This window comes from Trichoderma breve, chromosome 1 (genome assembly GCF_028502605.1).
Source record: "Trichoderma breve strain T069 chromosome 1, whole genome shotgun sequence".
NCBI classification, from domain to species: Eukaryota; Fungi; Ascomycota; class Sordariomycetes; order Hypocreales; family Hypocreaceae; genus Trichoderma; species Trichoderma breve.
In genome coordinates this window covers 4,374,249-4,402,133 of record NC_079232.1, presented here as the reverse complement: position 1 = coordinate 4,402,133, position 27,885 = coordinate 4,374,249, and the positions used below count along the sequence as shown (strand labels likewise).

Here is a 27,885-nt window from a genome sequence, read left to right as displayed (position 1 = left end):
GGGACGCATTTTGTTTCAACGACATGAGACAAACATTGTCAATCGCTGCGGTCATAGGTTGCCTGGTAATGTGACGATAACACGAGTTTTCAATACATGACAACGATAACATACCGCCCTTGTTTAATCCTTGTATCTCTATCGACCATGGATGCTCATGCAGCATCTAAGGTATGGTAACACATATACCGTGTATGCAGGCACACAGCGCTTCTATGCACAACATCTTCCCTTCCGACAGACATCCGGGCTTTTACAGCCGCTCACTTCCCCTGGCAGAACTTGCGATGCCCATCTCCTCCAGCACGGTCTTGAACTTTTCCGCTTCCTCAATCATTTGCTCCATTGTCCGCGCATTGCGCTCCGCGTCCTCAATCCTCGGCATTCTTCCAGCCGGTCGAGGCCTCTGCTGGTCCCACAGTGCACCTCCCACATTGGCTTCCTCGCTGGACAGATGCACATAGATCTCATCCATAGCTTCTCCCATGTCGCCCTTCTTACGAGGAATCACATGGACGTGCACGTGGGGGATGGTTTGTCCCGCCTCCGCGCCATCCTGCAGCGCGACGGTGAAACTACCCGACATGAGATCTGAGGGATCCGGAAAGTAGAGCCGGGCGAGGAGCTTCTGGACCTGCTGAACTGTGGCGAAGAGATCTGTTGTTTCAGCGGGGGACATATCCAGGAGGCGTTTGTGGGGTTTGAGTGGACAGATGAGGACGTGGCCTGGGAGGAGAGGCTTGAGATTGACAAGACCGTAGGAGTGCGGAGTTGTCAGGAAGACCTAGAGCGATGTTAATCAGCTGGGTTTCAATCGGTCTACATGAGGGGGTTTCCTGGAGATGTTGATTTTGTGATGATTTATGAAGAAGAAAGGGGGTTGACATCGGTTTTCCATGCATACCTGCTTCGTGACCTCAAAGGGCCCAAACTTGATAGTCATTCCGTCCGTGTTAGTCGAAGTCATGACGCCCCTCACAAAGGAAGGCTTCCCGAAACTCTTCAGACTAAACGCTCTAGCAGGACGATCTAACCAAGGCCGAGCAGCAAATCGGCTTACTCGGAACAATGCTAGTCTTGAAGCCAATAAGTCTGCAGTCGCGATTATTCAACCTTGTGCATTAGCAGCTTCAATCTTTTTTGTTTCTCAGCGTTGCGTGAATTTCTCCTGACTAACCTGAATGATGAGACAGGCGTTGGAGAAATTGGCTCATGGGTGAGAGGAGTGCGGATTTATATGAGTGCCCAATTGGATCCTCCTTTTTTGTTTTTTTGTTCTTGGGTGATGGTGAGATGAGAAACGTGAGAGTGAGATGTGAGAGGTGAGATTTAAGACTAAGAAACGTGTTGGAGCGGGGGAGCAGCCGCCCATTAAGAAGTGTTGATTGGGTTGAGTGTGGAGTAAGTTTTCAACTCAGAGTGACAGCTTCAACTAAGTTATGGAGTCAGCTAAAATGGCTATAAGACAAGCCATGTCATATTCACCGGATGAGATTTTGCTTGCTCCGTACAGTGTATTGGTTGGTATCTTCTAATGGTATTCTAGCATTACATTTCACATCATACAAAAACCCCTCCCCTCAAAAAAATTCAGTAACAAGTCGCTCATTGTTTACAACATGAACAAAAGAAATCCAGCTCAAAATGCCCAAAAGTTTCTACATCCTGCTTCTAATTGGCCTCGCCTGCTGTCGAAAGAAATACTCACCACCAGCCCCTGCGCCGCAAACCGCTGGAAAACAGGCGTCATCGAAAAGTGCATCGTCAGAAACATCCGCTTGTTAAAAGAAATCCGTCTCCTCGCCGGCGGAGATGAGTTGGCCGGCACTGGCTTCGAAGCGTCCCGAGCTTTGGTTCAATGGTTCTTCGTCTTCTTCGCCGACATCTTCCCAGTGGACTGTGATTGATTGTTAGCAGCTGAAATGAGGGGGGCTGAGGATAGCGTTTGTTGAGAGAATACATACCATGAGGCTTAATGATGAAAGCACATATTAAGCCGATGCAGAAAAGCCCACCGAGGAGCACGAAGATGGCCTGTGGGAATGTGGCAACCGTCACGGCGTATAGGCCATTGAACATGAGAGGGCCGACGACTCGTGAGAGCGCCTGCATGAAACCAACAGCACCGAGGACCTGCCCGACGCGTGACGCGGGAACATGCTTGGTAACGGCGGCCTGGACAGTAGCGCTGCCCAGGCCTCCGAGAGCGGTGATCATTCCACTGGCGAAGAAGAGGTGCTGGTTCCGAGAGAGGGTGTATCCAATACATCCAAGCACGTCTGATGTCAGAGCGAAGCGAAGAAGCCAGATGTCCAGGTTGTCCGCTCCCGTATTCACCTCTACCGCAGGTGCCCCAGACTCGCGTCGTCGTCGAGCTGCTGGTCGGATGCGGAAGACGTAGTTGATGATGGGGAAGAGGACCATGAGCACGACAACGCGGATCATGGACAGGAGCGAGATGAAGCGGGACGTCTCAAAGGTGCCCCATCCAAACATGTATTCGCTATACAGCATCAGGCAGTTGCCCACGGCCATCATAGATCCCATGATGATGGTGTCGGCAATTGCCAGAGCGACCAAGTTGATCCGCAGCCTTGATGAGGTTCCGGGTCCAGTGGGCCACAGAATCTCAAAGGCCTCAAAGGGGTTATGAACTCGGCGAGCAGGAAGCAAGCCTTCACTGGTCTCGGATCTCGCCAGCTTCTCGCGGGCCAGCATCTGTCTTCGCTTGGACAGTGACTCTGGCATGATAAAGCGGACGAAGACGATGAAGAATGCGTGGCAGCCAAGAGCTACATAGAAGATGGAAATAACGGTTCCGGTCCACTTGACAAAGTAGCCGGCCAGAAGAGGGCCTACAGCAAGGCCGGTAAAGAGACAAGCATGGACATAGCCAATGGACACGGCTCTCCTGGATGGTGGTGTGCAGTCGCTCGTGTACGACTGACTGAGAATGCTGCCAGCAGTAAACGACCCCGTGATGCCGTCAAACATAGCACCCACGAGCATCCACCGGTAGTTGAAAACCTGTGGGTACTTTGCGCAGAGAATAGTGACAACTTCGCTGAGCAGGCCGCCGCAGGATGCGAGAGCCATGAGCTTTCGTCGTCCGTAGCGATCGGAGAGTTTGCCCAGCTTGGGGGCGACGATGGCGCTCAGTCCGCCGATGATGAGGTTCAGGCCCAGCATAAAGGTGGCGACATTTCGCTGGACTTCGGGGATGTTGCATTGCGGGTTGTCGGAGCCCAAGACGATGGGCTTGTAGGTGAAGTGAGGGTTGATGAGTTGCTGGTCTGCAAAGTACTGCTTGCAAACAAGATCGAGAATTCTACAGCACCGCCATTAGCAAGATATTCCACCGATTGGGGAAAAACGTCATCTTGGTTGTTGCTTACAGGTTGAGTTTAGGAACAATCAAGCCGCCAAAGGCGAGAGTGAAGACGGCATACGGTCCAAGAAGCCAGAATACCTGTGGCGCTTGTTAGATGCTGTGTCGCCATGGAAGCTGTCTCTCCGCACTCGGGACATGTGAAACATACAGACGGCCTGCGCCACCACGGCAAATGCTGGAAATCGACGTCGTTGTCCCAGCTGTCTTTTCTCGCTCCGTATCCTTCGGGGCCGAGCAATTGCGACGTCTCGGTGACGTCTGAGTCGCGATCATTGTCGATTTCGCGAATCGTTGGACTCGGACTCCGGTCGTCGCTTATCCGTTTCGGACCAGTCATTTTGTGTGTGCAATGCAGTTATTACTGCGAAAAAGAGTTGTGCGTGTTGATGCGACTCAAGATAATCCAGTCCGAGGGCAGGAAAACAACAAAAATAAAATACGAGGAAACGCCAGAACGCGCTCGCTCAGGTCGGGAAGACTATGGGGAAGCCTCCGGAGTTATGGTAGCGACAAATGCCTTGACTCTGTCCCATTTCTCGCCGGGCCGGAACCTCGATCTATAGCTATACGGGACAAGGGAGTGAATATTTATATACTTTGGTAGTACATACGATGAAGGGAAGGGGGCCCAAGAAGCTTTGCAGATGGAGGAAGCGAGATGAGTGCTGGAAAGCTATTTTCTGGAGTACAGTAAGAGCTTACATGCAGAATTCCAGCAAACGGGGGCATGGGAGGAATGACAGGGGAATGCCCGAGTGGAGCCGAGGAACCAACAAAGCAAGTCAATCCCTCAAGGTGTCCGTCAAACGTGTTCTAGCAATCGCGTGGACGGCCTCGAGTGGATTCGGAAACGAAACCCGGGGGCCCCAGGAGGAGGGAAGATGGGACGGGCAGAAGCTGAGTTTGGCGCCCTCTGGGGGATTGCGAGATGCGGATTGGTGTGACTGGCTATCTCGAACCCCGTACGGAGTGTGTGAGTGGTGACGACGTTATCTGCATCAGGCTCGTTGCTCCTCCTGCTTCGTCTCGTCTCGTCTTGTCTCGTTTTCTGCAACGCAATGCTGTCTTGAAAACGAGACAGATAGACAGAATCGGGGCAAACCACGTCGTCGAGGCTAGCGGGCCAGCGCAGCAAATCGCATGCAGCTATCGGCCAACCAGTCGACGAATCGATGACGCTTGCGTTTGGGCGTCGCCCGCGATTATCGTGCCTGAATTGCACGCTTCCTTGCGATAGTCGCCCACCACCAGGACGCTGCCGGTGGCCGAGAGTCGCAGGCGGTCCGCAGCTTCCAGCCTATCCGCGTACAGGATTTGAGCCAGAAGGGCGGGGCCTGGCGACACGCCTCTGGGAATAGGGTTGTGACTTGGTCCTAAGAGGGCAAAGCGAAAGGATGGGCTGCCTTGGTTATCTCTTTGTTGGTGTTGGGCAGAGCGAATCTTGCTTGGTAATTCGGACTTTTGGGGGACGGTGGAGTCCGAAGTCCGCCCTCCGCAAGCTAAAGTGTACGTATGTGTTTCTTTGTGATGATGTCTGGATGATTAGCCTTTTGATGGACCAGTTTCACACTGCAATAATTACGGGTTAGACTTTTTCAGATGAGCAGGGCAGAGCTATGATGTATGAATTTGCTCAGTCGGATTTGGAGAGAGGAGAAGATGGTACTTTTTGTTTTCTCGGTTGCTCTTTTGCCCTTTTGCTGTTAGTTCGCCGATAGCGAGTGTTGGGCTTCAACCGGCAATCTAGTACTACGAATAGATAGACTCCATATTTTCCGTTGATAGGAAGCCAGAGCTTCTACGTGGCACGTCATGCAGGTTGTTGCAAGGGGACAAGATAAAAAATAAAAAATCCATCGTCGAGATACTGGCTAAGCGGTCCAATTGGGCCATCAGAGACATCCGTTGGTGCCTCAAGCGTACCTGACAGTTTGCATGATCGGGGAGCCCTAACAATGCATCCTCTAACAGAGCCGAGACATTGGATGATAGGTAACCTGCAGCCATCAGTAGCATTACAGTATGCCTAATCGGGACAAGGTGAAGAGCTCGGTAGCCGCCGCTGAGCTGTCGGTGGCCCACCAATCAGAACCCACATGTGAAGATGACTCAGCAATTTCCAGCTAAATGCAACGCGGTACGGCTGCGAGGCTTTGGATATTTTCTGGAGCCAAACCGGCAAGCGGACACGCATCGCCATCACCAATTCCATCGCCACAATGCCCGTCGTCAAGGGAGGCGTCTGGACCAACATCGAGGACGAGATCCTCAAGGCCTCCGTCTCCAAGTATGGCCTCAACCAATGGGCACGCGTGTCGTCGCTGCTGGCGCGCAAGACGCCCAAGCAGTGCAAGGCCAGATGGAACGAGTGGCTGGACCCCAGCATCAAGAAGATCGAATGGAGCAAGGAGGAGGATGAGAAGCTGCTGCATCTCGCCAAGATTATGCCCACGCAATGGCGCACCATCGCCCCGATCGTCGGCCGAACTGCGAACCAGTGTCTCGAGCGATACCAGAAGCTGCTTGACGAGGCCGAGGCCCGTGAATCGTCTGGCCTTGGTCTTACCGGCCCAGATGGTGGCGAGACGCAAGCCCCAAGCGCCGATGATGTGAGAAGGCTACGCCCAGGCGAGCTGGATCCAGATCCAGAGACGAAACCTGCTCGACCTGATACCATCGATCTTGACGAAGATGAAAAGGAGATGCTTAGCGAAGCCCGTGCCCGTCTGGCCAACACTCAGGGTAAAAAGGCCAAGAGAAAGGCTCGAGAACGTCAGCAGGAGGAGTCTCGTCGTCTGGCGACTCTACAGAAGCGGCGAGAGCTCAAGACGGCCGGCATCAACATCAAGGTGACCACGCGGAAGCAGGGTGAGATGGACTACAATGCGGATATTCCATTCGAAAGGAAAGCTGCCCCTGGATTCTACGACACCTCGGAGGAGTTTACGCGGAATGAGATGCAGCGGGCGGCGTTTGATCCTAGAAAACAGCAGCTGGCTAATAAGCGAAAGGGCGATGGCGATGAGGACAATGAGCGCAAGAGGAGGAAGAATGACAAGGACGGCATTTTAGAATCCCAAAAGGCCGCCATCAAGGCTGGCCAGATGCAAAAGATTCGGGAGGCCGAGCAGAGCAGCAAGCGCCGACCTCTAAACTTGCCAGCACCGCAAGTTAGCGAGGGCGAACTGGAGGAGATTGTAAAGATGGGCAAGATGGGCGAAGCCGCCAACTTGATGGCCAAGGAAAGCGATAATGATGCGACTCGAGGATTTGTAAACTCGTATTCGACACTCAACACAAATGCACCAATCCGAACGCCCAGAGCGCCTGCGCAAGAGGACCACATTGCCAACGAAATCAGGAACATCCGGGCGCTGAACGAAACACAATCTGCATTGCTGGGTGGCGAGAATACCCCTCTTCACCAGGGTTCTGGCTCAACAGGATTCGAGGGCATCACGCCTCGGAAGCAGGTCATGGCGACACCGAACCCTCTGGCAACACCGTTGAGAAACGGTGGCGTCAACGGTGCTGTCCCTGGACAGACGCCCATGCGCACCCCTCGAGACACTTTTGCTCTCAACCAAGAGGACGGCATGTCGATGACAGGAGCAACCCCTCGGGACGTAAAATTGCGACAGATGGCTATGCAGAACCAGCTGCGCGCTGGACTGGCTGCGCTGCCCAAGCCAAAGGATACAGAGTGGGAGTTTGAGATACCCGAAGACCAGGTGGACAGTGCGGCAGGTGACGAGGCCATGGAGGAGGATGCTGCTGAGCGGGACAGACGAGAACGCCAAAGACGAGAGGCCGAGGAGGCACTTGAGCGGCGACGACAGACTCAGGTTATACAGCGAGGGCTTCCACGCCCCGTGGTTGTTGACTTGACAGAACTGCTCAAGAGGGCGAAGGATATTCCCGATCCTGCTGCCGCTCTGATTGCCGTGGAGACTGCAACTCTCATGGCCAATGATGCTACAAAATTCCCGCTCAACGGCTCTCAGGTCAAGGGAACGCTACAGCCTCTGGATCAGATTGATGATGGACTCCTTGCCGACGCGCGCCTCCGCATTCTCTCGGAAACCAAGCCGTTGCCCAGTTTTGAGGATATCCAAGCTGCCTTTGAGAGCCGAGCTGGAGGAGATTCTTTGCTTCTGGGTCTGGGATGCTATAACGATGATGAAGATGAGCAGGATGCTGCTATGCGAGCTGCTTTTGACGTAAGTTGAGACTCTACTCGACAGTAACTTTCTTTCAGTGTATACCCCTGATTCTAACCATCTCAAACAGGCTGTTCAAGAAACCATCATGACGTCGGCAGAAGAAGACGCAAAGCTTGAGAAAAAGCTTACGCTGCACCTGGGCGGATACCAGAAGCGGCAAAAGATGCTTAAAGACAAAGTGGCAGATGCCGCAGACGCCTTGGAAAAGGCGAGGGTGGCTCTCAGCGGATTCAAGACGTTAGCCATTTCCGAGGATGTTGCCATCAACAGACGACTGGAATCACTAAGGGATGAAGTAAACTTTATTAGTCGAAGAGAGAGAGAAGCACAGGAGGAATATCGAAAAGCCAAAGAAGAGCTGGAAGCTCTACGAGCCGGGGACGTCAACGGATACCATTAATCGGGAGACAAAATGGATTTTTCAATAATGTTACTATTACGAAGGGGTAATTTGAATGGATAGGCATCAGGGAGGTTCATGTACAAAGCAAATAATCAAGTCAAATGCATTCTATTCTTGACGCGTTTTCTAACCTAGCCATACAGAGCATCTAGGTTCGCCCTTCTGTCCTCATTTTTCGCAGATTCTCCCCACTTTTCTCATATCATGATTTGCGATTTACCGGTGCTAAGCGCGGCAGCTTCATAGGCAGGACGATGAGGACCGAAATTGCAGCGACCACGGTGCAGAGGATAAACATCAGCCTCAGAGACGCCTCGTAGCTCTGCACGACTTGTTCCCTGTACGGCTCTTGTAGCTTGGCAACGGCCTCGACAGACGCCCTGACAAGCTCGATTATTTCGGCCTTGTCTCTACCCTGGACGAAGAGATTCAGATAGTACACCAAGGCGTTTTGTACGACAAGACTGCTCATGGCTATTCCCAGGACGAACCCCAGACTCCGCCAGAGGATCAGCGTGCTCGTGACGACGGCCTGCTCCGACTGCGAAGAAGATGCCAGGATGGCCATGAATGTGCCCGGAAACTGAAAGCCCTGGCCGATGGACTGGGGAATGAGAATGAGGAGGTATACGACGGTGGACATGCTGCGGTGCAGAAAGCAGAGGATGATGCATCCGGCGAGATACCACACCGTGCCGGACACGACGGGCCACTTGAGGCGGCGGGTCAAAGTGATGGCGAAGCCGGTCGAGGCGCCGATCATGGAGGATGTGATGGAGGGGAGGGCGAGGCGTAGGCCGGAGGAGGTGGCGCTGGAAAGGAGGACGGCTTGGAAGTATAGGGGGCTGTGGAGTGAGTGTGTTAGGTGAGAGGAGCGAGATGTGGAAGGGGGGAGCTTTTGCTTACATGTTGAAGAAGATGCAGTTGGAGAGGAAGGCGGCGATGAAGTTGGCGAAGATGAGGTTTGCGCGAGGAGAGTGGCGGATCAGGCGGAGAGGCATGATGGGTAGGTGGACGCGGGATTCGATCCAGAGGAAGGTTGGGAAGGAGATGGCTGCGATGGAGAGGGAGGCGATGACAAGGGGATGAGTCCCTGTGAGATTGTCAGAATATGCTTGTGTTGAATAGGGGGGAGTTGGTCACTTACATGGATAGATGTTGCCGCCAAAGTTCTGTGAAGCACGGAGATGTTGTTAACTTCTCTTCTTACACAAACCTTACCACAATTCTGGGAGAATGAACGCAAACAAGAGCAACTTACCAGTCCCAAAATCGCAGATGTCGTCGACACAGTCAGCAAAGCAGATCCCTTAAAGTCAAACTCGCCCAACGCTTCCCGAAATCCCTTACGCGGACCCTTGAGCCCAATGTCATCCGGAATCACCAATACGACGACGGCAATGCAGAGCAATAGCGGCGGGATCTGGACTCCAAATTCCCACCGCCAGCCAAGTGCCTCGGCCATGGCACCGCCGAGGGCGGCTCCAAGTGCGGCGCCGGTGCCGAATGACATGTTGACGTATGATTGATAGTTTCCACGACATCTGGAAGCAGAAGAAGAAGAAAAGATTAGTTATATCAACAACACACATATAAGCGAGAGCGAGAGTTTCAGAACAGCATCAGGGGGGAACGCCAAAGACAACATACTCAATCGGCACCAAGTCGCTCGTCAAAATGCTTCCCAAAGTCATTGCCCCTCCCGCCCCAAGCCCACAAACTGCCCTCGCAGCGACAAAGCTCTCAATACTCCCCGCAAGACCACACCACAGCGTCGCCAAAGCAAAAATAGCCAAGCTCATCACAAACAAAGGTTTTCTGCCCATGGCATCCGACAATCTGCCCAGCAGCGGCTGAAAGGCCGTCGATGTGAGGAGGAACGCGGTGGAGAGCCAAGAGGCGGAGTTTGCAGCCTTGAAGTGGGAGGTTATGACCGGGTGGGAAGAGGCCATGAGGGTGCTGTCGAAGCTGGCGATGAATTGGGCGGCGAGGATCTGGCTGAAGATGAGCCAGAAGCGGGTCGGGGAGGATTCGCCGAGGAAGATGAGGGATCGTGCGGTGGAGGAGGAGGTTGTTGAGGATGATGAGTTGCGGCGGTGGAGGAGGGGGGAGTGTTCGGTGGGAGGGTCGTGGTCGTTGATGAGATTGTCGATGTGGACGTGGATATTGGCTTTGGCATCTTGGCTGTTGTTGCTGTTGTTGATGATGAGATGACTTAAAGGTTGTTGATGTGCTATGGGAATAGCTTCATCGCCACTATTGTCAACTTTACGACTTATACCTTCGTCGACTTGAGTCTCCGGGTCCGGATCTCGCTGAAGTTGTGGCTTCGCCCACGGCATTTGGGAAGACATTTCGCTCTGACGCTTATACTTTCGAGTTCTCTAGCTCTTCGGACCGCTTGACATAGAAATTGCAGACACCGAATGACTAGCGAGAGAGAGAGAAAAAAGAAAAACTCAAGTCATTGGAAAATTGAAGGCAGACGTTTAGAGATGCAAGGGGGGCGGCAGGGGTGGAGGCGGTTGAGGGGGGGTCTTGTGATGCGTGTAAGTGGCCGCGGATCTCGCTCTCCGATGTGACGGATGGCATGCGGGTGGTACTGCTGAAGGTTAAAGTCTATCTGATGGGATGAAAGCCAATAATCATTTCAACAGGAAAGAAAATGAAAGAGAAGTATATTTCTGGGGAACGGACGGAGTCACGAGTTGACGTCTTTATAGCTTCAATAGAGTCATGGTCTATTTAGTGCGAACCGTGAATCAGCACCATGCAGCGGCCCAGATACAGTTAACGAGATCCCATGCAACCATCTGCGGCTATAACGGTCGGGCAAGGATTATAAAAAAAAAATGGAGAGCAGGGATCAAACCGGAGCGAGTTGTCACACACCAAGAGAAGCCCGGCCTATCGGCGTAAATCAAAGGCAAAGAATGGGGGGAACCGAGTGGTTTGGAACGACAAAGTGAATATACACATACATGAGAGAATACGACTACCTATGCTAGATGAGCTTAGTGTTGTGGATATGTGCGGGTTGTCTGTTTCTGTATGCTGATGGTTGCTTGAGTCCCTCTTTTTCTGTGTAACCTAAGCCCTCTGTCACTTACACTTAAAACACTTGGATGCCGCTTTTTTCCCTCTCTACTTTTGTGGACGGCGATTTTTAAGAGAATTTACAGACGCCGTTGTTCGGAGGCTATGTGCGGGAAGTTTATTGCTGGTGCGGGAATAAAGCGTATGAAAGCTGCAGGGCGTGGTGATGTGCTCTGTGCTACGAATGGCGCGAGACCCGAGATACACGGCATGATATTACTTGATAGACTTTATAATCAAGTATATCAGGGATGTCTAATTCGTTCAGCATATAAGATAACATGAACTTTTTCCACTTATTTAGATGACTTGGACAGCTAGTTATTTTGATAGGGAGATGTGAGCTGCCTAGTAATTAATTGATGTAGGATTGGTGACTAAGCTGGGCTTGGCCCGGCTTCATGGTATAAACGAAGAATTATTTCTTACAGTTGGACAGATGAATCAATTCATCTTATCGCGATGAAATGAACTTTAGCTGCTATGGCGGCCTCATTCTTGAAGAAATGAAGCCACGACGCCTAAATCAAGTAATGCCTGACTTCTTCTCGCGCCGTGGTCTCTATAGTGGCCGGACGAGCCAGGTTTCTCATGTTACGTTCGGTATACCCCCAGCCCAATTCAAAAGTGCGATCTCTAGCTGTCAACAAACTATTACCACAGTATTCAAAATGTAATTAGATTGGAACATGGGGATTTTTTTTATTGGTATTCTGGCTGGTGCCCGCACCCCCTCACCTAGCCGGGCTTGGCCATGCCTTCTCTACTCGCCTGGCTGGGCCTTATATTCTCGCCTTCGCTTCTCCTAGTTCGACAAAACCATACATTTTCTCTTCCATTCAGCCCTCTGTCACTCTCATACCCCACCATCTTGCCTTAGGCCTCTTCTCTAGCGTCCTTGACTCGACTACTCGCCTTCGCCAATCTCACCGTCCCTCGTCTCCAATGGCCGTCTCTCTCCAAGAGGTTATGGATGGGTATACGTGGTGTACAATTACTGTGGATGCTCCTGAATGGTACATCTGCCCCGTTTATAAGACCAAGCTGGGGGACTAGGATTCCTTTCAGCAGATCTGTTCCAGCACAGCTTTGGTAAAATTGCCTGCTTACTGACGTGACCGTCTCCGATATAAAACCGCCAGTACAACCAGTTTTGCCGGTTTGCGCACCCTGAACAGCTAACCTATTACTGTAGAAACAACTGCTTTATTGAAACAACTGCTTTATTGCAAAATTATCAAACTGTGAGCTGCAAGAAAAAAAAAAGTGAGAGAGCGAGCCCGCAAGCGCAGGACAGAAAAACCGAGACCGAGAAAATTTCAAACACCCGAGTCAAATTATACGCCTGTTCCTTAAGTGCTAAGTATCTGCTACTATAGCTATATTTCTTTAATATTTTCTACTATATTTATAAGTTCCTTATAACTACCACTATATCTATATCTCTCTATCAACTACTACTATAGTTAAATGGTAAAATTCTAGCTGAACAGGCGTTCCCCTACAGAGGCACCACATGATGAGCTGATTAGGTACCCATATTGCTGAATGTTTTTACTTATTCATTTTACCGTCTTCTTTTTCTGTCCTCCGCTTAGCCCGTCCTATATCACGTCATAGTCTGGTAGGAAGCTGAATGACGAATACCCCAGAATAACACAATCCTGCTTTTGCCACTTTCTCAGCTAAATATTGACATCCCGAACCAATATCACATCCATCACAAGCCCCCAATCATACACAAAGTATCGGGATCGCCGTCTCTTCCATACGAACCAATTAAAAGTTGTCCTAAATATTCACCGACCCGGAATCATTGTAATAATGTCTTTCAAAAAAGGGCTGGCTAGTCTTTTTTCGGTCGCTAGTTGAATCTTTGCCGCGGGATGGACGGCTATCATTGGTCAAGCTGAGCCAATATTTCCATAACGGCGCCTAGTCTCATCAGCTGTCATAAGGATTCAAAACACCGCTGCAAGGTATATCCAAATCAAGAAGACAATGGCTGGCTGAATAGTTATGTAAATAATATGAAAGGTATGTATAAAATATGAAAGACATGAGACTTACTTTTGATAATCAAAGTGGTCATTTTTAGACCAGCTAGAGCTGATATTGAGATGAGGATAAACATGTAAAGCTGTACTGTGGCGCCTAATTCAAACAGTCATACATGCACAATTACAGACAGACCAACTGAATTACAGATGATGTTCATTGTTCTATTTGTTGAGCAGCTCAGTCCAGTGCGGCCGAGGCCTCAGCTCGCGATGTTGTCCCGTATAAGTGGCGTTTTGAAAGACAGCTGAATGCCTGAATAGGGATCAATACTTTATTAATGATATCACTATTTTGAAGCCATTGATATCATGAGGTAGAAGAACGTGGTAACCTGTGCCGTGTATGTCTTATTTTATGTAATTCAGTGGAAAGAGGGCGTGAAGATTGATGATCTTTGCTAGAGGAGTAGTTGATGGAAGAGAGGAGGAAGAGGGCAGAAAGCGAATATATAAAGACTGAAAACCTCCCCTTTATTCCCCCTTCTCCTTCATCAACACAAGCCAAGAAACATACTCACTGAGATCATATCAATTCATTGCTTTCAAACATATCATACTCTTCACAGCCTTCGAAAGAACACTTTGTCATTCACGATGTCTACTACATACAAGATCTTTTTCACCAACTACTCCGGGTTCAACAACAACTTTGCCTTCTTCAGTGCCACTCCCATCGTTACCAACAACGGCGGCAGTCCTGTCTACGGCAACATCATCGCAAGCCAGTATGTCCCGGCTGATAGTGGCGATACCACCTTCGAAATCGACGTAACTCAAACCTACTATGTTTGTAGGAACAACACTACCCTTCCCTCCTTTGTTCACTCTTTGGCCTTGCTAATTTGCGTATCTTTTTAGGGACAAGCATCTCGCCTGTTGCTACCAAGGATCTACCGGGCTCGAATGTTGTCACAAAGATCAGCAACTCGAAGCTCGCAACGCTGGGAAAATCTGGCTCGCCAGGAAGTACGTGTGATGTCAAAGTATTAACCTCGCAATTGTGAATGAATCAGTTGGCTAACCTTGGTTTCCTCTTAGGCACCTTCAAGCTGGTGAACAGTGGCGGCAACCCTACCTTCGATGGCAATGCGACCACGTACCAAGCTCCCGACGGAACATACCAAATTGCTTCTGACCCCGGTGCTTTCCTACCGGACCAGAATTTTATTTGCGGTCTAGGTTCTGTCGATAGCAATGGTCAAAGAATCCCCGTTGCGACGGTAAGATGTGCCCCCGATCCTTCCCTGCCCTCATCTTTGGCGTAGAGTTGGATATGCTTCGAGAGAAAGAAAAGAGTAAGGCTAACAATTAGATGTATCTTGATACAGTTCGCTGCGCAACCTAACACGGTTGCAACCATCGCGCCCGTAGTCAAGTTCTACATTGCTCAGTACGGATCTCAGCAGGGTACTGTGATCAACGTGTCCATCTTGTCTAACAAGGCCGCCGAAATCGACTTCACCGGCAAGGGAGTCCATGCGGCGTTTGTCAAGCAGCTGTCTGGAGGCGGCTGGGAGGTCAAGTACGGCACTGCCGCGGCAATGCTCGAGGCATCCCAAGCCTTCACCGCTAAGCAAAAGAGGTCGCTGCTGAATGCTCGACAGCAAGACATTGCCAAACTCATGTACGTTTTGCATATACGCCTTCGTCCCTGTCCCAAACCAAGACCCCTCCCCCTTAACGCCGCCACGTCCTGGTGAAAAACAAACAAGAAGAGTCCTTTTATAAAAATCACCTTCTTGCAAGCAACTATATGCTAACATAATGAAACATAGGGGACTTCTGCAGGCGAACTTGGAGTCCAATGACGTTGACGATCGTTACTTGTGCTCGTTCAAGTGGGCTAACGGAACTTCAACTGAAGATAAGGGCGCTGCAGTCACCGGTTTGGTAGCCGCAATGACTGGGCACGGATACCATGTTCTCACCGAACCATCGAGCCCCAACTATGATCCTGCCAACTTTGGCATCTCGGCGGTCGGATCTCCGACTACAATTGCTAATAACTGGACGCAGGCTGTCAATGCACTGGGTGCTATTGCTTCTGACCCCAAGACCATCAATGCCAACCTTGTCGACCAGTAAACAGACGGTGACGGCAGGGATCAGGCAAGCAATGCTATATAAACCGGCATATCCCATGCTAGGATGTTGTCTCTTGTGGTTATATGTTTTTAAGTTCGCTCGTTTTTGCAACTAACTGTACCTGTATTTACCTCAGTCTGTCATTTATCTACTAGTAAATCTATATGCTTTTTCTATCAGCTATTCCCCGTGACTCAATACCCTGCTCTATTAAAGTGAATACTGCGCTATAAGCATATGCCCTAATATGTAATTCTCTTGTCATCAACCCTACATGTCAAGTATGAACTTGTCACAATCTGGAAAGCCAGGAAAGCTATAGTAGCTTTCCACTTCGGCTCAGAATACACGACTGAAGAATTGTTAGCTTCTCTAAACTCATTTAGAATAAAGTAATTAAACAGTTAGTTGTCATCATAACAATCAGATCGAATTCAGATACCTCATCTACACGCCAGTGACAAAATTACCCATCCACCGACCTAACCTTCGGCCAACATCAATTATACCGCCAGTTTAAGCCCCCCAAAAAAGCGTTTTTAATAATATTCGCTTATTCTATCTACCGCCTGATCGCTCCAACGACTCCCCATTCTCTTAGTATTGAGAAATCGTGCTGACATACTACAGTCTCCTCTTGATTGGCCAATCAGCTTATGCATATATACACCAGGTCACGAGGGCGCAAAAGAGAGAAGCTAAGAGGAATAACAATAGGCAGCTATTTCTCGAAAGCTGTGTATAGATAACGGCCTGTACTTTTAACCGCCATGAACCAACCTGAAGTCATCGATGCCAATGAGCTGGAAGTGGCGCTTCAGGAAAGGGAACAATGGCAAGGAGTTTGGCCTGCAGTCCGTGTCATGGACTTTCATGATGGGAAAATAAGTAAATACATAACACTTCAACTCTTGGGGTACAGTTGAAGTTGACTTATTCAGCAATTGATCGTGCTTTTGAGCTTGCTACCGAGCTAGAGAACTTTTTGGTATGGCAACCCATGCTTAGGAAGCCTTTCGCTAACTAAAGTTGTAGAAAGAGAAACCACAAGCACAACTACGATTAATGTTAGTTTTCCCTTTAAAGTCGTACAATCATAACTATTAACATGAATTCACAGTCTATTAGAGACTCGTCAAGTCACTCCTAGTACAAAAAGTCCTAGGCAAGGCGAGATTATCTCCGCCGCTATCAATCCAGCCATGCTAAAATGTCTCCGAAAGCACGCAGGGCTATTCAACACTTTCATTGAGGCGACTTGCGGCATCGGGCACTGGTACTCAGCAAAACACATGTGCTACAGCGATGATTACAAGGAACAGCAACACAAAAAGGATTTCGGTACTGCAATGCTCGTGATACAAGCAGTCTGTTGCAATAACTAACACGAATTAGAGATTTTCTACGAATACATCCCTCAAGAGAAGAAGCACTCGTGCACGCAACTCTCAATAGCCAAAAGCTCAGCCACATACTTCTTTCTTGATCTTCCCGGATCGGTGCTTGCACGGGTTCTCGGGGATGTAGCCGAGGATGCTAAACTCTCGGCGCGCTTCTTTTACATCGATACCTTGATTGCGGATGAAGCAATGAGGACATGGCAGAAAGACATTGCATTGAAGCGCACAGAGCTAAAAGCTTTAGTAAGATTCTATGTGGGATAATTGTTTTTATTAGCCGCATGCTCATCAACTCCAGGACAAAACAGTCGACCATTCAGAGGTTAACAACCAATCCATCCATGAGCTGCATGCCCTGGCTCGGGAGTGGCATATACTAGCACGGAATCTGTCCGACTATTCTGCCCTTCTGAAGTTCTTTAAGAGTTGCACGTCACGATATTATGCGATAACAACCGTATACGCAAATCTATCAGCGCGGGAGATCACCCAATTGACTGCGACTCTCGAATATCTGGATTCGAGTTGCCAGTCACTGACCTACTTGATCTCCGACTACAGCGGTCGAACCAAAACACGGATTGACTTAGTAAGGGATGCTGGAACGATGAATTTGACTCTATTTACTGACGAGAAATCAGCTATACCATCTTGCCAACCAAGCAGAGAGTCAGTCGACCCGGGAGCTCGCCGAACTAGCACGGCAAGACAGCGCTGCGATGCTCACCATTGCGGCAGTCACTCTATTATTCCTCCCTGGCACTTTTATTGCGGTGAGAATATCATCACCTTTGATAATCTTTGCAGTACGAAGGCTAATTGTCTACATCTAGGCGATATTGAGCACTCCCATTTTCAATTTTGCGGATGGAGAGATGCAGGTTTATAGAAAGTGGTGGATATTCCCCGTCACTGTAGCGCCGTTTACTATTCTTGTGTTTGTCGTCTGGTTCGCCTGGCTGGGCCATAAGCGTGGGAAATGGGACAAAAAATAGACTATCCAAATAAGTCCTGGCCGACTCAATGAGAAAATCAACGTACGTTGCCGGTGAAAGCAGATGAACCTTGTCAGCAACTGGTTGACACCTTGGATCGTAATGGCCAAGGGACAGCTGTAATTGCTACATTTATACTTCTCGTTCCATGCAGTCAGATCATACAATCTTGCTATCGAGACGCACAAAAAGAGAGGCAAAAAACATACAACAGCCGGTGTTCGCTGATGGTCTCCCACTCAACTACTAATCTGCCGGTTAGTGGCTTGTCTCTGGGGGAGCAGACGAGACCCCGAATTTTCCACTACCTATGGTCGTATGTGGAGGTTGACGGACTCTATTCAACTTATATACTATCATTCCTCCTACAAGACCGTCTAAGCATCAAGAAAGCAGCGTTTAGGAGCGAAGTCTGTTTCTGTTTTAGTTTAGCTATGCCAATGCAAGGACAGACGATGACATTGAAGGAACCCATCGATAGACACCATTGTCGCCGATTACGAAATGATTCATCATTCAGCCAGAGCTTCATCCAAAGCGGGCTGTGTAACTGATACATCTATATTTTTGAGCATGTCAGCAAGGAAAGAGTGTCTGATTGACATAGGGAACCATACCGTCTAACTCGCTAAAGCTACTGCCCCTGCTGGGCACACCCTCACTATGTTCCTCAGAGTTCCGAGTGTCTGTGTTGTGACGAGGAGAAGGCGGCACATTGCGCCAGGGAAGCTCAAGCCCCGACTCATCTGCGTGCTCATTCATGCGCTGGCGCTGGCGCGGGAGCATGCGCAGGCGCAGGCGCTCACGCTGTGCCTCTCCTTCTTCTCCATCGCGCGCAAAATCCACATGGCCAACTCTTTTGAGACGGGGGATGAAGAATTCATCTTCTGTCTCATTCGCTTCTTCTGGGTCCTCATTCCCAGAAGACAATTCGCGGCCAGATGTAACTGGCTTCGCGGCAGTTGGTCGCTTTCCCAATATCCGAATGTCCAGCATTGCAATATCTTCCATTTCAAGCCTAAAGGTGCCCGGCCTAAGACTCTTGTGGAGACGCGGTTTAACGATATAAGATTCATGCAGTGACAAGCTGCTGCTAGCATGAGACATCCGGGTGAGTGAGACAGGCACAGCCGACCTGTTTAAGAAGGCAATGCTATTACGAGCTGGATCATGATAGTAGAGTTCAAACCATAACGGCGGCCGTGATAAGTCATCTCCGATAGACCTAGGTATCCTAATTGTACATTTAGCGTCTATCGAATCCTGAGTTATAGCCAGGACCTTATGTTTAGGGCTATTTGGGGGAGCCCTATCAGCGCGAAGTGCGAGCCATTTGTAATTACTGCCGCCAGAGTTTAAGACCAAATCGGGAGACTCAAGAAAAGGCCGTACAAGGATACGGACACCCTTTCTATAATGATGATCGTTGACTTGCAAAATCTCAAGCGGAACAGCCTCAATCTCTGATTCGGAAAGGGGCTGAGCCTCCTGCTCCTCGAGTCTGGTAGCCACATCATACGTCAGTACGAATTCCGTGCATATTCATGATCTGAAGACTTACAGTTGACTACTTAAAGTAGCTAGGCGTATTTGATAGTTCGTAATTTCCTCGCAGAACGCCACGCTATAAACGAGAGGTTTGATCTTTCCAGTATATAGAAGGCGTTCCTCTTTGAGCAAAGTGGACTGTAGATCCCGGGATATATTGGAAAGCGAGCGGGAATGGAGAGCTAGTATTAAGGGCAGTTTAGCACCGTAACTTCTTGATCCAGTCGACGAATGGAATGACTTACGGTTATTTATGGCATCCATAGCATGATTCCGGCTAAACAAGTAAAGATCCTTCTGGAGGGAGATTAAGGCGTCCCTGCACTTGCCTAATAAGTCGGACAACAACGGGCTCTCTGTTAACCGCGAGATATGATTACCAAGAATAATATCCATAGCCTGGAGGATTATCTCAGGCTTTTCTTCATCTCCATCCAACTCCTGGGAGTTTGAAGGGGCAGGACTAGCAACTGGAGTGGGGCGGATGAGGTTCAACAGAGGCCGATCGCCCTCGGAAGACAGATCTCGAGATATGGACGCGGACGCATCAGTAGCCTCTTGGGTAACTCTTAACCGTTGGATATCGTCCGGATATATTTCGTTGTCGAGTCTAACATCTGCATTGGGATTGTCATGGTACTCCTCCTGGCCCCCCTCATCAGGCCGTGTCTCGATAACAACCACTCCATCGGCTGATTGCCGCTGCCATTTGTCCACCACCGATTCGTGAAGGGAGTCTTTGCGAGACGAGATTTCATCGGAAGCAGTCCTTTGCGCCATCATAGACTCGCGATAAGACTTATCTGCGGCTTCCAAAACGACGTCCATATCTGAAGGTAAACCTCCCCGCCCGGTGACAATCTCAGCCTGTGAGGCATAGCGAGCAAGGTATTCCCCTACTTGATGCACGTATGCCCCCTCTTGCTCATCATCTCGGTGCGGGATTTGAACTCGGAAAGAAAGATCGTTCATATCATTGTGAAGAAGGAGACAAATAATATCTCCCGAGCTTAACCCTTGTGAAATAAGTCGCTTATTAGAGGATTTTGGGTTACGATAAGTCAGAAGATTTTTGTTGATGAGAGTGCCATTAGTAGACATATCTTCAATCATAACCATGCCGTACTCATTGACGTATATCCGGAAATGCGTGTTGCTGATTCTTCGCAGCGGATCATTAACGAAGGCAATATCACACCTGTTAGGATGTCTTCCAAAGGCAAAACCAGCTGCAGGGATTTTAGTTTGGCTTGACAGCCGTAGTAAAATGGCGTAGTCACCATAGCTTGTGGTGTCAGGCTCGAAGAGGCTCGGGTGGTTCTCCAGATCTTTTTTAGCTATAAAACTGTGAGCCTCGTCTTACCAAAACTGTCGGCCTCGTTCTTACCGATGATGTATGGCGATCCTCTCATGGCCAGCTGCTGGGCCTCCTTGCTAGCAACCTCTGAGTGCGGATACAACACGCAGATAATATCCGTGATGTCCACCAAGTCGCTTCGCCAAGACTGGTAGGCTCCAGACTCAATGACCATGTTTAAAAATTTATCATCCTTGGCTTCGAGATCATCGTATTGCCTTGGGACGAAATTGAGATCAAAATCTGTGTCAGGAACTGGGATACTTTCATCCGCGATGTCATCATCCACGTCGTCATCTAGCTCCATGGCGCCCTCCGCCTGGTTTCCGTCGTCCTCATCCGCTCCATCTTTCATTATGACGTCTACCTCGGAGTCGATGTGAGATAGTTTTCCTAGATCAGTACCGCCAATTGAGGCGCTGTTTCCTTCATCGATATTGACGGAATCACTCTTGGTTCCATCATCCAGGTCCTCATCATCATGTTCCAAGGCTGCGACGAAGCGTAGGGTTAAAAGCATCAGTACTTGTAAATGTACCGCAACATGCCGAGCTACAGCCTTGGAACGGTCTTTGTTACGCTGTCTTCTATTCTGATGAGAACTCATGCCGTCCGAGTCGGAAGAGTTGTCAGAGAGGTCCAAATCTGAGTTGTGAGGATTGGGACTCGTCATTTCCAAAGTCTTCCTAGCTCTTTTGCTAGCTTCTTGCTTCGGCTGCCCTTTTCGTCGTTTAGGGAACATCGGCTCGTCAGTGTTCCCTTTGTCTTGCACTTCAAAACAGCAAAGAAGACAGTCGTCTGAAGCTCTCGGCTCTTCTGTTTTGCTCTGTCGTGAAATGGCTTGGAGTTGCTCGTTTGTGAAATCGTCACTATGAGATTCTTCCAGGTGAGAATACAAGGCTTGCGGGCTGCTGTAAACGTCTTGGTTGAATTCACAGACGGTACACACCCAGCTAGATGTCAGGTAAATTTGCTGATGCCATCGCGAGTCGTGCAGTTCCATGTGTGTAAACCACTCGTCAAAAGTAGGGTAAGCTGGGTGTGCTTCAGGGCATCCCTCCGAGAGACATATGTAAGGCTTGAGGTCTCGATCTATGTGTTGGCTGAGAGTAACTTAGCATCTTTCATCTCTGATATTTGAGAATGACTACATACCGCCATTCGCTTTCAGACAGCGTTTTTTTACTAAGTAGTTCAGAACACCAGTAGCAGGTGAAGATGCTACTGCCCTTTTCCGTTGTGGGTAGTCGCGGATAGTTGCCTTGGTTTACCTGAATCGACGACGTTTTGTGAAACCTTGTCGATGCCTCGTCTGGTGGTCTGAGGCGATTTCTGATCTGATACATATTGACGCTAGACAAATCGGATAAAGATGGTGCAGAAGGCGGCCGTAAAATGTTAGCTAGAACTGGATTCTTGGGCATCACAGCCAGCTGGATGACGGGGTTGCTTGGCTGTGTCTCTGAATTGGGTACTTCATGGATGGGTGCCAGCCCTATGCGTCGTTCTCGGCGAGTCTCGAGTTTTTTATGACGAGAACCGAAGAATAGCATCCTTGCATATCTGTCTGTCATTGATTTGCTGAGATAGTCTTTGAGAGACTGATGGGCACCCGGATATAAAGCTTGCACGGCGTTGGCACATAGAAACGCAAATAAGCTTAGATCAAGGCCCGCAGCGAATTTCTTAGCTCTAGCATCGAACTTGCCACGACCGGACTGGCGAATGGTAACCCCTAGACGATTCAGTCGAGTGAGGGTATCGTCTATTGATTTCAGAGCTGCTGTTGGAACTGCTTCTTCCTCCCCGTGGCTAGACGTATCCGCCGTACATTGTTGCAAGCTGCGACGGAGGACATCCAGCAACCGAGCAACGAGATCTTGAAGATCCGGATGATTTCGGAGCCTCGTGTCTAGGCATTGGCTCTTTCGAGCAAAAACGCCGAGATGTGCTGCCCATACCGCGAAGCGTTGTTGAAACTCGGCGCATAGTTCAACAGTTGCGACTTCGGATTGCGTCTTCTGAAAGGCTTCTTGCAGCTGGTAGAAGAGACCTTCACACTCATAAGCTAGATTATAGAGGAGATCTTCGCCCTCCGAATTAACTGGCATGCTGCTGTAAATCTCATGTTATGCATCGGTTGCTAGATGTAGATAGATAGACGAATTGAGGTTAAAGTCGTTATTTGCCTAGCAGTGGGAGCAACACCCATGTATGCTAAAGCGGGGAAGCAACAGCTTTGTGATGCGCCCCCAATTTGAGCGTTTTGAGGCGAGACGATCTTCAAAGGTACATGTACCTGTAATCCCGGTCACGGGTCAGTCAGTACAAGGTACGAAGGATTCGATACCACTGCATGTACCAACCATGAACTGCCATCTCCACTATCCTATCGCTGAGCCTCATCTCCTCCGCATGTCACTCAATCCACCAACCCGAGCCTTCAGTACTCCATCTCTGAGATGCCATATCTCATTGAGTTGAGCGAATGGCGCTTGCTCCGCGGCATAGGGTCTCTCCTAGACCACCGGAAAGCGCCATATGTTCACATGCAGTCACGGCCGTTCAATGATTTGAGAGATCCCAACGCCGACTTATTCGAGGTTGAGCTTCGGCGCGCATTCATAGTCCAGGAACTTCCTCGGGACCTGAATTCGAGAGAGTTTGAGGATTGCCAAGCAAAGCTAGAGAGCCTCTGCTTGCTACTGGATAGACTTGTATTGGACAGTCTTGTTTCGACTAGCCTTGCATGGGGTCAAAGCCATAGTCATGAAAAGGTCTTCCCCCGGTTACGGGCATTGACCACATTTCTAGAGTCGACATCTGAAACAGTTGATCTGGCGATTGGTGCTAACAGAACCCTCTTCAAACTTCCCAACGGTGCCGAACTCGGCAGGTGTCTGCAGATTGTCACAGAATGCAACGATACTCTCAGTAGATTGACTGCGTCAGCACCTCGAGAGCCAACTATTCAGCCTCTCCAAAAACAGCAAAAGAGGCGAATGTGGAAGAAGGCTAGAATACGAAACCGATCCACGTTTGTTCTTGGCACTCTGTTCGAACATTTTAGATGCGGAACATCGCACGAGGTGTTACTAAAGCTTATCGAGGACCCCGACGAGGAATCGGTTTTGCCAAGCTTGCAGCTTATGCTCTCACCATGTCCAGAGTTGGAATTATGGCAGGAGGTGCAGTGCGAGTCTGTTGATCTGTATGTACACCCGACCTACATTTTTCTTAAATACCCGCACTTGTTTCTTTCCACGTGTCAACTCACCAAGCATTAAGTGGTGAAACTTCAATTTCTCGTATTCCCGATATCTGTACAGACATCCGACAGCACACCGGTCAAGGAAAGGCATTAATGCTTCTTATTGAGAAGTATGGGATATTCGGCGCCTGGGCAAATCCCACTTCCTCCGGGCCGGACCCCTCATCCAAGGAATCTCTTAACCAGCTCATCGAGAAAGGGGCTTTTAAGCCTCTAGATCTCCATGCATTGATTCATGGAACGTCACAGCAGAAATTTAGCACAAAGGATAAACGAGCACTGGCTGTCAAGCTTGGGTTTTGCCTCATGGACTTCTTCGACGCCGACATCACCTCGAAAAGGATCTATTTCTTGAATGCCCCAAAGCCAGGTCCCAGGGAAGGATTCCCCTACTTGGCATTTGGCTCGAAGCTTCCGGCGACAGCCGATCCGTATAGCTTTCGAATGGGCCACCCTGCACTGCTTTCCTTTGCAAAGCTCCTGTTGGAGATTGATTTTGGCCAATGTATCGATCTAGAGATCAGTCCCTACAATAGCCAGAATCAAGCCACCTGGGCTAAGCTCGTGAGCTACGTGGACCGCCTCGAAGAGGATAGAAGCGACTCATATCTCGAAGCCATTAGAGCTTGTCTCCACGTTCATCGCAAGATAGCTGAGAAATTGAGATCTCGTGACCTTGACAGCAAGGGTGCAGACTCGAGAATACGGAAAACGCTCTACAAGGAAGTTGTTCACAAACTCGAATTGGGGCTCGCAGAGTCCATCCCCAGGCCTGCCCACAAACGACAGAGGTCAGAGTCGCCGCCTGCGTCCGATGACCGCAACAGGGCTCAAATTGGCCACTCCTGGAAAACGGCCCCACGATCTTTAGAATCTCAACCTTTTGCAGCAGGAATCAAGAGACGACGGACGCCGGAACAGCATAGTTGGTCATCCCGTGCTGTCTCTGAGTCGGCTCCAAGTGAAAATAGCAACTTATCTGATCTCAATATCACGCATTCCGAAACCTCTTTTTGTAGCTTTAGACCCAACTCTCGCGAAGGTTTCCAAATCGCCCTGATCTGCGCACTACGGGTCGAATTCGACGCTGTTGAGGCTCTCTTCGATGACTATTACGAACAGGACTTCTCATACTCCAAAGCACCAGGTGATCCGAACGCTTATACAACTGGAAAGATGTGTGGCCACGATGTTGTTTTGGCCTTTATGCCAGGTATGGGCAAAGTGAACTCGGCGAGTGTGGCGGCCGGGTTCCGTGCCAGCTTTCCTGGAATTAGGCTTGGTTTGGTAGTGGGCATCTGCGGAGGCGTGCCAGTTGGGACAGATGACGAAAAAGAGGTCCTCCTCGGCGATGTTATCATCAGCACGGCACTGGTCCAATTTGACTTTGGGCGGCAATATACGAATAAGGCTGTCAGAAGGGATACCCTGCAAGACAATCTAGGTCGGCCAAATGCAGAGATTCGGGCATTCCTCACAAAACTTTCGGGATCAAGGGGCCGTAAAACGCTGAAGGACAAAACTTCTGTCCATCTTGAGGAGCTCTGCGAGAAAGATGGCTTCAAGCAGTCTTCATATCCAGCAGAGGACGATAAGCTATACCTATCCACGTATCGCCACAAACATCAAGACGGCTCGTGCCCCATCTGCATCAATTGCAATGGCCCAGATGACGATGTCTGCGAGGCCGCACTAGAGTCAACTTGTGAGGAACTTCATTGTCAGGATAGTGAATTGGTATACCGGGCCCGTGTTGACAAGGCAAGGGGTGTTGGTCACTATAGAGACACATCTACCGCAGGGATGTTAGAAGCACGGAAACCTGTGATCCATTTCGGCGTCATTGTGTCAGGGGACTCAGTCATGAAGTCTGGACAGCATCGCGACGAAATTGCTTCCCGCGAGAAGGCCATTGCGTTTGAGATGGAAGGAGCTGGTGTTTGGGAAAGCTTCCCGACGGTTGTGATTAAAAGCGTGTGTGACTATGCCGATAGTCATAAGAACAAGAAGTGGCAGAGATATGCTGCCGCAACGGCGGCTGCTTGCATGAAGGCATTCCTAGGGGAATGGAGGCCGGCTCGGTAGCACAGGTCATAGCTATTGACTCTTGTATATCAACTTATATTTACTACCTCAAAATCTGTTAAATTTAATTGCCTTGCATACGACTAATCTCATGGAAATACTTGTTTCCTCACAATGTTGTAGCTCTTGTACAGTTTTGTTTATATGGTTTACCTCCCGGGTATCCTTACCGCAGGGACCTCAAGATGCCCTTTACCCTTGAGTCGGGGAACAGAGATGTTGTGCATTCATCATATTAAGCAAGGTATGAATCACGTAAGGAAACATCTGTCTTAGATTCATTCTACATGAAGCACGGCTGGAGCCACAGTCGGATCGATCGATGAAGTCATCGACATTCATACATGGAGGTTTCACCCACAGATCGCAGGTGGTTCAGCGCACGAACAGTTCAACTAGGGCCTATCTGCAGACGCGAGTTGCCAGGGAGCAACGAGAAGGGAGAGTGGACCTGCTGTAGAGATTGAAGCTCCGCTAGTCCACGTGGAGAAGAGGCAGAGCTGAATGTTGGGACGATTGCGGGAGCAAAATTACGCAGGGTACCTATGCTTGTCTACGTGGGTTGATTCATCTTCAAGGATTCGCGGTGCTTGGTAGTGCTATGAACATTACCGACTAGAGCAAGAAAGCCGAGGAAGCGAAGTGAACGGTAAATAAGAGGTTTGAGAAAGCTTGCTCAGCTTTTGAGTGTTTGAGTGACACGTTTGACTCCAGTCGATATCGTAGCTTTCGAGATACACACACGTTGCCAGCAACACATGGTTGAAGACACTGATGTCATGTTGCTACCCAGCAATGACCACTGCCGAGACAAAACAAACAAACTGGAGTTTACTTGTGATGCACTCATCTCATCGACAACAACTGAACTGAACTGAACTGAACTGTCTCTTCTGCGAGCAATTGCCCTTGCAGACGTGCTTGGCACAGAGCTGCAGAAATCAGGCGGGTTTCGCACCCCCTGCCGGCGCCATCCGCAATATCCCTGCTCGCCAAATTTGCGACGGTTAGGATATTTTTTTCTTTCCTGCGTGCTAGCGAGAGCGAGATTGGACGTTTGTTGATCGTCGGAGAAAGTGAAGGCAAGGCTGTTTCGAGTGAAAGATGATGTTCTTGACTACCGAATCCCTCGCGAATCCCTCGCGAAGAGTACATACGAGTACTGGTGCGGTAGTCGTGCGTGTCGTTGCGTTTCGAGACTGGACAGATGCTACTCGTGCGGTACCTGACATTATGCGAAATAATGGCTGCGGCATTGACAGGGAGCAGCATAAGCCTCATGTACTGCGCTGTACCGTACCGGTCTCGTATGTTCCATAATCTGGATAATACCCGATGGTGGAGCTGGGCCTCCAATACGAAGTTCCATGCGTACGTGTTTTTGGCCGGTGAACGGGAGCCGCAAAAGCCCGCTGAAGATTCGCTCCGATCACTCGCGATGCACTGCAGATTTCCACAATCCACTCGAGTATAAGCGCATGCATCTGTGGCACCTCACCTGAGGTTGATCGGGTTCGGGTTCCTGTGCAGCGTCCACATCCATCGACCTCCCTTCAAGCTTGGGCATAAACTCTCACCAAGCTCGACCCCTTTCGTTTCCACCTCAAACTGCAGCAATGGGCCAATGGAAGCGCTGTGCCTGCGCCTAGTCGACGCTAGACAGCTTCAGGACCTGCCTAATGCCGCCCGAACTAGCGGCGGTCCAGCACTATCGAGCGCTACAGCCGGTGCCTATTCGTGCTAAGGGCGCTACTCCAGATGTTCGTTGGCCTCGTTGGCCCGAGCTGCGAGTGCTGGGAATCAATCAAAACAAAGAGGCAGTGAGAAAAAAAAGAGTACAGCAGAGCCCGAAAACACCATCACCGCAACTTGTTCCAGCCATCTGCTTTTGCTACCCAAGTCCAACCAAGTCTTACCTGCAGCATCCACTTCCGCTCAGCCTGCTTTGTGTTTATTTTGTTTCGTTTCTTT

At 49.7% G+C, this 27,885-nt stretch overlaps 8 protein-coding genes across 8 annotated transcripts; 4 read left to right on the top strand and 4 right to left on the bottom strand.

Moving 5' to 3' along the window:
* Nucleotides 1-253: 253 nt before the first annotated feature.
* T069G_01329 (HIT domain-containing protein) lies at nt 254-967 on the bottom strand (the record flags this gene model as incomplete). The annotated part of the gene is made up of 2 exons (XM_056168539.1): nt 254-784; nt 905-967. 2 exons carry the CDS (start codon nt 965-967, stop codon nt 254-256), a joined length of 594 nt encoding a protein of 197 aa, XP_056033855.1.
* Nucleotides 968-1,781: 814 nt separating this feature from the next.
* On the bottom strand, nt 1,782-3,728 carry T069G_01328 (major facilitator superfamily domain-containing protein; the record flags this gene model as incomplete). The annotated part of the gene is made up of 4 exons (XM_056168538.1): nt 1,782-1,897; nt 1,965-3,328; nt 3,396-3,469; nt 3,540-3,728. 4 exons carry the CDS (start codon nt 3,726-3,728, stop codon nt 1,782-1,784), a joined length of 1,743 nt encoding a protein of 580 aa, XP_056033854.1.
* Nucleotides 3,729-5,610: 1,882 nt separating this feature from the next.
* Nucleotides 5,611-8,014, top strand: T069G_01327 (pre-mRNA splicing factor component domain-containing protein; the record flags this gene model as incomplete). Its single annotated transcript, XM_056168537.1, has 3 exons — nt 5,611-6,259; nt 6,302-7,611; nt 7,682-8,014. The coding sequence occupies 3 exons, from the start codon at nt 5,611-5,613 to the stop codon at nt 8,012-8,014; spliced, it is 2,292 nt and encodes a 763-aa protein (XP_056033853.1).
* Nucleotides 8,015-8,219: 205 nt separating this feature from the next.
* T069G_01326 (major facilitator superfamily domain-containing protein) lies at nt 8,220-10,359 on the bottom strand (the record flags this gene model as incomplete). The annotated part of the gene is made up of 5 exons (XM_056168536.1): nt 8,220-8,862; nt 8,924-9,110; nt 9,165-9,189; nt 9,279-9,561; nt 9,668-10,359. The coding sequence occupies 5 exons, from the start codon at nt 10,357-10,359 to the stop codon at nt 8,220-8,222; spliced, it is 1,830 nt and encodes a 609-aa protein (XP_056033852.1).
* A 3,408-nt stretch (nt 10,360-13,767) lies between these two features.
* T069G_01325 (uncharacterized protein) lies at nt 13,768-15,258 on the top strand (the record flags this gene model as incomplete). The annotated part of the gene is made up of 5 exons (XM_056168535.1): nt 13,768-13,963; nt 14,032-14,139; nt 14,212-14,393; nt 14,502-14,797; nt 14,949-15,258. 5 exons carry the CDS (start codon nt 13,768-13,770, stop codon nt 15,256-15,258), a joined length of 1,092 nt encoding a protein of 363 aa, XP_056033851.1.
* Nucleotides 15,259-16,028: 770 nt separating this feature from the next.
* T069G_01324 (uncharacterized protein) lies at nt 16,029-17,653 on the top strand (the record flags this gene model as incomplete). The annotated part of the gene is made up of 8 exons (XM_056168534.1): nt 16,029-16,146; nt 16,200-16,246; nt 16,294-16,325; nt 16,379-16,599; nt 16,654-16,901; nt 16,957-17,247; nt 17,300-17,431; nt 17,492-17,653. The coding sequence occupies 8 exons, from the start codon at nt 16,029-16,031 to the stop codon at nt 17,651-17,653; spliced, it is 1,251 nt and encodes a 416-aa protein (XP_056033850.1).
* Nucleotides 17,654-18,165: 512 nt separating this feature from the next.
* On the bottom strand, nt 18,166-22,669 carry T069G_01323 (FHA domain-containing protein; the record flags this gene model as incomplete). The annotated part of the gene is made up of 6 exons (XM_056168533.1): nt 18,166-18,212; nt 18,271-19,154; nt 19,215-19,383; nt 19,447-20,538; nt 20,589-21,661; nt 21,714-22,669. The coding sequence occupies 6 exons, from the start codon at nt 22,667-22,669 to the stop codon at nt 18,166-18,168; spliced, it is 4,221 nt and encodes a 1,406-aa protein (XP_056033849.1).
* Nucleotides 22,670-23,020: 351 nt separating this feature from the next.
* On the top strand, nt 23,021-25,914 carry T069G_01322 (phosphorylase superfamily domain-containing protein; the record flags this gene model as incomplete). The annotated part of the gene is made up of 4 exons (XM_056168532.1): nt 23,021-23,769; nt 23,847-25,462; nt 25,526-25,579; nt 25,631-25,914. 4 exons carry the CDS (start codon nt 23,021-23,023, stop codon nt 25,912-25,914), a joined length of 2,703 nt encoding a protein of 900 aa, XP_056033848.1.
* Nucleotides 25,915-27,885: the final 1,971 nt, after the last annotated feature.